General features: G+C 39.3%; 1 protein-coding gene across 5 annotated transcripts in view; it reads left to right on the top strand.

Moving 5' to 3' along the window:
• The first annotated feature begins 9 nt into the window (after positions 1–9).
• The window catches only part of LOC141385662 (solute carrier family 53 member 1), a 25,682-nt gene continuing 15,101 nt past the window's right edge, over positions 10–10,590 (top strand). The window contains exons 1-9 of one of the 5 annotated variants that reach the window (XM_087254556.1): positions 10–931; positions 1,025–1,076; positions 4,934–5,014; positions 7,533–7,699; positions 7,783–7,935; positions 8,015–8,095; positions 8,295–8,376; positions 9,906–10,090; positions 10,168–10,347. In XM_087254556.1, the coding sequence (XP_087110682.1) occupies positions 863–931; positions 1,025–1,076; positions 4,934–5,014; positions 7,533–7,699; positions 7,783–7,935; positions 8,015–8,095; positions 8,295–8,376; positions 9,906–10,090; positions 10,168–10,347 (1,050 nt within the window). In that variant the 5' untranslated portion in view covers positions 10–862. The remainder of the gene's footprint in view (positions 932–1,024; positions 1,077–4,933; positions 5,015–7,532; positions 7,700–7,782; positions 7,936–8,014; positions 8,096–8,294; positions 8,377–9,905; positions 10,091–10,167; positions 10,348–10,590) is intronic. The other 4 variants (XM_087254557.1, XM_087254558.1, XM_087254560.1 and 1 more) reach the window with 4 other exon arrangements.

The raw sequence follows: 10,590 nt of genomic DNA, 5'->3' as shown, positions 1-10,590 counted from the left end.
AATGTAGGTGAATTAAATATAGGTAAATTGGCCGTAGTGTGTGTGTATGTGAATTAGTGTGTATTGGTGTTTCCCAGTGTTGGGTTGCAGCTGGAAGGGCATCCGCTGTGTAAAACATGCTGGGTAAGCTGGTGGTTCATTCTGCTGTGGTTACCCCATATTAATAAAATGACTAAGCTGGAAAGAAAATGAATGAATGAATACTGTGCGTCTGTCTATTTGTTATACTTGTAAGCAAGCAGGTGTTCATTGTTAAATATATATGCCTGCGTTCATCTATTATTTAGATATTAAAAATACAAATTCGTTAAATACATTTTCACCATCATGTTCTTGATTTTATAAACATAATTGACTTGTGTTTCTCCAGGTGATTTGTCACTTTACTTTGAATTAATAAAAAAAAATCTACTTTGGAATGTTTGTGAATTGTGAAATACAATTTATTCATTAAATATCCACTGTAAAATTACTCGTAAATAGCAGATTTGTTTTCCCTTTAGAAAATAATCTATTAATATTTTAGTTTAAAACATTGCATGTGAGCTTTTACGTAGGATTATGGATATACAAGTTCATGACAAGTGTGTTAAAATGCTTAGACGACCCATTAAATTATACATGGCTTCAGTGATTCTCTGTGCTCCTGCACTGTGACTGCCCTGCCTCCACGTCTCATACTTTCTATTGTTATGACACACACACACACACACACACACACACACACACACACACACACACACACACACACACACACACACACACACACACACACACACACACACACACACACACACACACACACACACACACCTGCAGAAAGCCTGGAAGTCTCACACTCAGTGCTGGTAAAGCAGTCCAAATGACATTTTCTGAACATTCATCTTTACAAATGATCCCTGAATGGAAGAAACAATATATTAGCTTTGAGGTAAGTGGATGCATACACTGTCAAGTTTAACTAGTCTAAGGCTAACTTTTCATGAATAATTGACCAAATTAAGGTCCACTCTTTATTTTTCAGAGTCTGAAGTCAATGCTGAACAAAGAAGATAGGCTTAATCTCATTCACTATGGTAAGACACGATCAGCTTGTTGGTTATTATTATTATTATTTTTTTTCAGATTTCCAGTGAGAGAATTCTGGTGTAAAAATAATATTTGTGCTATTTGTGCTTTCGGTATTTAGATGTTTTTGTAATTAGGATTTTTCAATTAAATTAATTTGAATTCTATGGATTCCCAGAGATGGGTTGCGGCTGGAAGGGCATCCGCTGCGTAAAAACTTGCTGGATAAGTTGGCGGTTCATTCTGCTGTGGCGACCCCGGATAAATAAAGGGACTAAGCCGACAAGAAAATGAATGAATGAATGAATGAATTCTATAGTGCTTTTTACAGTGTAGATTGGTGTAAAGCAGCTTAACATAGATGAAGAAAAGAAAGTAAATATCATATTATATCAAACTGTGGAACATTCCAATTTTGAGCTTGTTCATTTTCGATTGACCACATTTTTGCTGCTGCATCGATCCGCCTGTCAATCTTGTGTTCCATCCTTCCTTCACTTGTGAACAAAACCCCAAGATACTTGAACTCCTCCACCTGGGGTAAGGACTCTCCTCCAATCTGGAGATGGGATGGCAAGCCACCTTTTTCTGGTTGAACACCATGGCGGCGAACATGAAGGTGCTAATTCTCACCCTCATACCTGTGCATGCAGGAGGTCCAAATCAGACGAAGACAACAGGACAACAAATAGCAGAGATGAAATCCCCGAACCAGACCCCCATCGTCCCAAGGCTGAGCTTTGAAATTCGACAAAGGGCAGCCCTGCACTGCACTGGTCTCCGCAAGTCCCGACTTCCATGTGAAGTTGTAGAGGGGTGTCAGCCAAGATAGCACATCATCCAGAGACTTGTCTAGTGTCTGCTTCCTCAATGGAAGGCATGTCAGTGGGATGCTCTAAGCATTTCATGTTCAACAGTTCCCCATGTCCACTATAAACAGTGTTGGTGTGGAACTGTTTCCCAAGACAGTTTGCTTAATCTCGTTAAGTCCAACTGAGAGTCTTCCTACATGGTCTCCCCAAACTCTTCCCCAGGCCTGAGTTTTTGCCTCCACGACTACCCAGGCTGCAGCTTGCTGCATACCTTTTGGTACCCATCAGCTGCCTCAGGAGTACTACAAGTCTACCAAGCCAGGACTCCTTCTTAGGCTTGACCGTATCCCTTAGGCCGTACTCACACTAGGTACAGTTGCCTCGAACCAGGACAAAGCACGCTTGTCCCCCCTCCCGTCTTTCCAGACGGCCCGCACTCACACCACAAATAGGCCTCGGCATGATTACGTCATCGCTGCTGCGCTGTTCAGTGAGAAGCGCTCTCTCACTCAGCAGCACAGTGGAGATTTATCTAGTTATATCGTTTTAGTCGTTTGTTATGCAGTGATATGCAGTTAAATATTTCGCCAAACAGTCCTTAGGGATGCAGTGACACGCAGTCAGATATTTCACCGAACAGATCCGCCACTTTTGGCGCTCATAAACAATCATAAAGCTCTTGTGCTGCAGGAATGAGGAGGTCTGCTGAAGCCGTGCAGCTGTAGTGCTGTGAGGAGTTCTAGTCTTTAATAAACTACGGCAGTTTGCGTTCACCGAACAGTAAGATTGATTAACAAATCCATATGAAACAACCCCTTAAAAGTCACGTATCGCTTTCAGTTTCGGGCTTTGGTGCGTTTTGGACTTACACACAAGCGTACCGCGCCAAAGCCCAAGTGAACCGCGCTCAGGCACACCTCTTTCAACGGGGCCAGGGCCAGCCAAGTAAACCGTGCTTGAGCCCGATTTAGCACACTCACACTTCTCAAACGATCCAGGAAACGGGCCTGGGCATGGTATGGATGGCATAGTGTGAGTAGGCCCTTAGTTGCGGTGTCCACCACCGGGTTCGTTCTTGAATCAAATCAATCAGTGAGTTGTGTGGAAAAGAAAGGAGTTTATTGGAAATTGAACAAATGTGAAAGAAAAATCGAAGAGAACAAATATTTGGCCTTTTCCTTCAGCTGAGTATGGAGACAGATGTCCATATGTTAATACACTGTGTTTCTACTGTCCATATGTGAAGGGATAAAAGCATCTAAGGATTCTTTCTGTCTTAAAATATCATATAAATATGCACTGTGTGTTTGCTTCACAATAATAAAACCAACACAACCAAAACACAGAGAGAAAGCTACATGAAAACATCTGATAATAATGATACGGATATGTTTGATCAGGCTCTGCGGTTAACAAAGCGTATTTAAGACTTTCGAATGTAGATGGCACTATAATTAATATGGAAAGAGCGGAAATAATCCATTCTTTGCTTGACACATTGACATTACTGTAGCCTACAGACTTGCTTTTTCAGCATTTCAAGAGTTCACACTTAGCTGATGATTTATAAAAGCTTGTTTGGCATGCTGTCCCGGGGGAGAGCCCCAAGCTCAAGGACTCCTCAAGTCCGGGGCTTCCTCCCGTTTGGCAGAGCGAGAGAGGAGCCCGAGCTCGGTGGATCTCAGAACTCCCCCGCTGCTGTAGCTAAGGGAACACAAGGGTTAGATAAATGCTTGGTTTTTATGTATATTGAATGTGTTTGGATGGTGGGAGGAAACCGGAGCACCCGGGGAAAACCCACGCGGACACGGGGAGAACATACAAACTCCTCACAAAAACATGCGCCGGTCCTAGGGCTCACAGTACTAACCACTGGGCCGCCGTGCCGTCCGATCAACGGTAAAGGAGGAGGAAAAAGGGGAGGAGGGGGGTTTCTTCCAAACGAAGATAAAGTGAATTGAAAACTGTGGTTATTTATAGTGGCTTAGGTCTCGAATGATTGGAAGATACTGATTAACAAATTCAAGACCAGCCGTGATAAATCATAAGCACGTGATCCTCCCGAAATTAGTTTATGAATAAACTTCACTAAATTTTCATAGAAATATTAGGATTTTATAAGGAAGTCTGGGAAAATCTCATAAAGAACTTTTTTTTACATAGTCAAAAAAGTGGCTAATTTGTAAAAAAATACATGATTTTTAAAAGGATTCATGCTACCAAAGCATCATTGGGGGGGTGAGCAAATCAAACTAAAACCTTACAAATGCAACTGAATTAGCTGCCAACTCAAAAATTTTGAAGTAAGATTAAGAAGATCTCGTTTTTTATTTTTTATTCACAAATTGGCAATCAAAAAAGGTATTTAACACAAGAAACAACTTACATTTAGCATCTTTAAAATGTTGTCAAGGCATATTTATGACCAGCATATACAACAGTATAACTCATAAATTATTCTAATTGAATTAAATGCATGGTCTTTCTATAGCAGGTTATCCTCCCAATATCAATGGTGAAGCAGGTCAAATAAATCATTGATAACTTCACAAAGTCGGATGCGGGCGAGGCAGTGGCGCAGTAGGTAGTGCTGTCGCCTCACAGCAAGAAGGTCGCTGGGTTGCTGGTTCGAACCTTGGCTCAGTTAGCATTTCTGTGTGGAGTTTGCATGTTCTCCCTGCCTTCGCGTGGGTTTCCTCCGGGTGCTCCGGTTTCCCCCACAGTGCAAAGACATGCGGTACAGGTGAATTGGGTAGGCTAAATTGTCCGTAGTGTATGAGTGTGTGCGTGAATGTGTGTGTGGATGTTCCCAGAGATGGGTTGTGGCTGGAAGGGCATCCGTTGCGTAAAAACTTGCTGGATAAGTTGGTGGTTAATTCCGCTGTGGTGACCCCGGATTAATAAAGGGACTAAGCCAACAAGAAAATGAATGAATGAAGCCGGATACTTAATGAGAGGGAGGAATGAGATGAACGGCTGCATATGCACAGAGTAAGTGCAACACTATGACAAAACTTTCATTCATCTGTCGGTGATAATGCCACTTTTTTTAGGAAACAGTCAAAAGTCTGTGACTGAGGAGTTCTTCAAAAGCTGTGAGGAGGAGCTGAACAAGGTGAACCTTTTCTATTCAGGTAATGAATAGAGAACGTGTTGAGAATGGATAATTTACAACACACATTCCCACTTAAACCACTGTAAACCACTGTAAATTTTCTGATGGTCAAAATCACCAGTTAAAATTAGCATTTTCATCAAAACCATGATTGATTATGTTGTTTTTATTTTAACAACTTGCAATTAGCTGTTACGTAAATGCATGTTTATATAGACAGTTAATAAATGGGCATTTGTCTATTGAGTTAAATTATCTTGTATTCATTTCATTTAAAGCATGTTCTGCACATTATTGAGAATGCTGGGTAAGGGTAATTTTTGTTTTTGTTTGTTTTTGTTTAGTTTTTTATACAGGGATGATTTTTTATACATGACATGTTGTGCCAAAGTTAGCTTTAAAGCTAATTTACATATGTAGTCCCTGGGCAAGAAGGTGTAACAAGTTTAAGAATATATATACATATATATATATTTACATATATATATATATATATATATATATATATATATATATATATATTATATTTATATATATATATATATATATATATATATATATATATATATATATATATATATATATATATATATATATATATATATATATATATATATATTATATTTATTTATATATATATATATATATATATATATATATATATATATATATATATATATATATATATATATATATATATATATATATATATATTAGTTTAGTTAGGGTTAGGGTTACGGTTAGCTTAGGGTTAGGGTTATGGTTAGAGTTAAGGCTGATTTATACTTCTGCATCAAGCGCACGTGTATGCTACGGCGCAGCCTATGCCCTACATCGTGGCCGTCGGCATAACTGACGTGCACCTCTCAAAAAATGTAACTACACATTGCAATGATGCGTAGCGCAAGCTCTGTAATTGGTTGGCTTGGTATCGCTGACGAGTCTGGGCGGGACCGAGAGCTGCGCCAGCCAGATGGAGCGATTGTTTACAAGTGTGGAGTCCCGTGAAGGAGCTCCGGATGGAAGGTTTTGTTTTGCGTTTACCTCATGGTCAAAGTTGTTGCACGTCCGCTGGTTCCTGCCTCAAAATGAGCGAGATTGAGCCACTTGTACATTCAGGAAGCATTCAGAAAATACAACACTTCAGTGAAGAAACTCGAAACAGAGGAACATTAACAGAAGTATAAATGCACAGCTACTGTACACGCATTGCATGCGCCATGGGTTACGCCAGTCACTTGACATAGAAGTAACCAGGCTTTAGGGTTAGGGTTAGAGTTAGGTTTTGAAAAATTACAACTCCCACCATCCTAGCACCTTGTCAAGGAAGGTATGAAGTAGGGAGGCTGTGTGCACAGGCCCACGCTTGTCTGACTATATACCATAATAGCATTGATCTTCCTCCTGTATGTGATTAGCCTTGTCTGTGGGTTTTGGGCTTAAGACCTGATTAAAGGAAATGTTTTTGTGTTATAATTGTTGATTCTGGTACGATGTGTGAATGCCTTTGGAATGGTTTGATGAGCGGACGCTGTTGGGAACGATGGGTTGTGAGAAGGAAATAATTAAGACATTTCATCAGTAGTGTACCTCAAATTCATTGGGTGTTTTAACTATTTAAACAGTAGACACCCTCGTCTGAGGTGATGTGCCTTGGTTGATCAAGCCCAGGCTAGTGTCTTATTGCCAATTTGTAATAGGGATTTGACCAGATCCACAATCTTTCTGTTTTGATCTGGTGTTTAGTCAAAGTCAGGTTTTTAGGGTTAGGGTTACAGTTAGCTTAGGGTTTAGGGTTAAGGCTAGAGTTAGCTTAGGGTTAGGGTTATGGTTATGTTAGGATTAGGGTTAAGGTCTAGGGTTAGGGTTGGGGTTAGCATTAGAGTTTACGGTTAGGGTTATGGTTATGTTAGAGTTTGGGTTAAGGTTTAGGGTTAGCTCAGGGTTAAGGTTTAGGGTTATTGTTAGGTTAGTGTTAGCATTAGGGTTACGGTTTAGGGTTATGGTTATAGTTAGGGTTTAGGGTAAGGATTATGCTTGACTTCACAAAACTAAATTGCTAACCAAATTGCAATATCTGTCAGAAAACCATTTCGTTAAATCGCATAACTTTATGCAGCGAAAAACAAGGTAAACATGGATCCCAGACAGGTAGTTTTCCAAGTGTAGATTTTACAAACAACTTGAATTTAAAAAATCAAATGAAAAAAATCTACAACAACAAACAAAAAAATACTTAAGTATAAGAAATGATACAAAGATAAGTAAACACATTCAAAATGCATAAATATGTTGTTTGCCAAAAAAAAAAAAAAAAAACTGCATAAAGCTGCAAATTGTATTTATTGTTAGATACAAAACTTGATGGAATGCTTTAAGTGTGAAACATTTTCAAACATTTTCAGGTTATTTTAACAAAACTGTAAAATAAAGTTATTTGTGATCAATTTAGTTAACTGTTATAAATTTCACTGTAATCATAATAGGATTTTTTTTTATACAGTTCTATTCACACTATCACCCTTTTCTGTTTTTAGAAAAACTATCAGAGGCTCACAACAGACTGTCAGCATTTGGGATTGTAGCTCCGGAAGTACATACTAATAATTTCCCCCAAATCAAAAGAAGAACCACCAATATAAAACAAATTAAAATGGCAGTTGGTGAGCTCTACCTGAGCCTGGCCTTTCTGCAAAAATACCAGGTCTTTAGCAATCTTAAAGATTTCTATTTTGTAATAAGCATTACAAACTTATCCCAACACTCATTATGCTGGATTCCCTATAGGAACTTAATTACAAATGCCTCTGCAAGATCACTATAATGTACGATTCAAAGTTTGGTTCTGAACGTGGCCTAAAATGGAGAAACGAGAGGCTCGACACATCTCTGCTCAACACAGACAGAAGCAAATGTGAACATCTCATGTCTAAACTGGAGGTGAGATTACAAAACGCGTCTTTTTATTTCATGGCAGTAAATAAAATCCATGTATCAGTGACTGAATGTGATCCTACAGACGTTCATGATTCAGTTGGAGGGGGGTGACAAACTGAGAGCGGCAAAAAGACTTGAAGTCACAAACCTGGACAAAACGCTGGTAAGACCTCGTGTTTAAAAGGCAGGCGTTAAAGGGTTAGTTCACCCAAAAGTAAAAATCCACCCTTATGATGTTCCAATCCCATGTGACCTTTGTTTATATTTGGAACAAAATTAAGAAATTAATTTGGGGTGAACTACCCCTTTAATATTTAAATAGCTGTTTTTTTTATGGGTAGTGTTATTATTTTTGTACACAGAAAGTTGAAGAGTGGACAATATTTCGAACTGGCTTTTATTGCGGCCTCATCCTGGCTTTACTCACCACTATAGCTTGTAAAGGTTAGTAAGGTTTTTCTACCATTCCCTTAAATAACTGCAAACAAATGGCGTATAAGTAAGGGGTAATGTACGATGCGAAGGGCTATTGTGTGTGACTGAAGGTTTTATTCTTCAAAAACAACCGGCTGGATGTACATTATCCCAATTATTAAATTGCCATAAAACTAAACAATTAGACACAAAACCCTAGCCATGTTTCCATCCAAAGATGCTAATTAAATTCACGCACAAAACTGAAATAATGCATAAAACATTTGCAAATAAAGCACCGTTTCCATCCAACGAGTCAACGAGAGCAAAATTGCTGTTTCCTTATTTTTAAACGATATTCCAAAATGTGCATAAAATAGATGGATGGAAAGGCAACTACTGATCTGAGTTGTAACAAATTACTAGCTCTTTAATAGTAAGAAGAAATGTTTTTAAGAAATGGTTGGATACAGCCTAAACTAATGTACTTATTGTTATTATTATTCTGCCACAAGAGGGCTCTAAACAGTTAAGAACAGTGGAGTGACTTATGCAGAGTTCAGACTGCATGATTTTAGCCCCGATTTTGACTCGCCAACAGGTTTTGAGAAATCGCCAACAAATGCCTGAAATCACAGGCAAACCGGTGCTCGTGCTAGTGAGTGACAATCACACAGTATAAACTATCAACGACTCGATCTGAGATCTGAGATATTTGGGTGCTAAATATCTGGAGCTGTTGGCGATTCAAATCATGCCGTTTGAAATGAGTTTTGACTGAAAATAACATCAGCGATCGATCGCCTACAGCCAATGAGAGAGCAGCATTCACTAGACTAGTGTGTGTGTGTGTGTGTGTGTACCTGCAGGCAGTTAAAAGCGCTCCTTTTAGGTTTATTTGGACCCTAGAAACGGAGGAAAAACTAGTGGAGGTTTGACAGGAGCACTGTGTCTGTTTGATGTTTTATACAGAAAGTTGAGGAGAAATTGCTAATATCCATCAAACCCAGGTGAGCAAATATGTAAATTGTCTACACCATTAAAGGCTTCTTTCTTGTCATGTAGTTAATAACAAAGGATATACTACGTGTTTTTGGCTGTGAGACGTAGTTTGGACGAAGTAGTCGGTGATTCCTTCTATTGTAAAATCATGCAATGTGAAAGCCCCTGTCGCCGATCCATCTTGCAGTGTAAACAAAGCAGCGACAAAACGCTTCCCCAGATAGTCATGCAGTGGGAAAACATCTGTGACACGACTACTTTCAAAATCATGCAGTCTGAACTCGACATTACATTACTATAAGGCTGTGTTATAGTTTTAACGGTTGTTATCAGGGAATAGCAATGTTTTGATTGTGCAATCAGAATCAAGTATTCTCCAGAGCTGAATAATAATATCTAATACCATGTGTAGGTTGGGTGTCAGGGTCTCCATTCTTTCTTATTAACCCATTTACTAAGAAAGCAATTATGATACAACTGTATATATTTTGAATCATGTTGCTGTGGATCTGTCTTTTGATAAGCCTGCACTAACAATAACTAATGTGTCTTGAAAGTGATGGACACCGATCTGGAGCTTCTAAAGCCTCAACTGCAGCTTTACAGAGGAAGCTTCCTGCTGATTGAGTTTCTGTTCCTTATCGGACTGAACATATACTGTTTTAATACATCAGAAATAAATCACTCACTCATCTTTGGACTGGATCCCCGAGACCACCTGTCCTGTTACCATATTTTTGAGGTGAGCTGTGCATCTCTTCGTGTTTAGTAATATTGTGATGACTGTGCCGAGGCCTTATGTGTTTGACTGTACCGCAGATGGCCGTGGGTCTGACTGTCTGCTGGTGCACCAGTGTTCTGGCTAGTCTTCATCCTCCTGTGATGTCAATCCCACAGCAGCTCCACCCACTGCTTTTTCACAGCTTTCTCCTGTTTCTGCTGTTAAACCCTTTCTCCATATTTCAGGCTCGGGCTCGTCACTGGCTTACAGTCACAATGGTAAGATATGACTAAGATATTATTATATACAAGGTAAAGACTTGGGTTCAATCTGAGTTTAGGTTATACCCCTTAGCACAGGGACTCTATCCTTGAGGGTCGGTGCCTCTGCAGAGTTTTGCTCCAGCACTTATCACATTTAAACATGCTAATGTCTTCAAGATCACTAGAAAGCTATAGGCAGGTGTGTTTGATAAGGGTTGGAGTTAAACTCTGCAGGGACACCGGCACTTAAGGACCGAG

The sequence above is a fragment of the Danio rerio genome, chromosome 5, assembly GCF_052040795.2.
Source record: "Danio rerio strain M-AB ecotype USA chromosome 5, GRCz13ab, whole genome shotgun sequence".
Lineage (NCBI taxonomy): Eukaryota > Metazoa > Chordata > Actinopteri > Cypriniformes > Danionidae > Danio > Danio rerio.
This window is presented reverse-complemented; position numbering and strand designations above follow the sequence as displayed.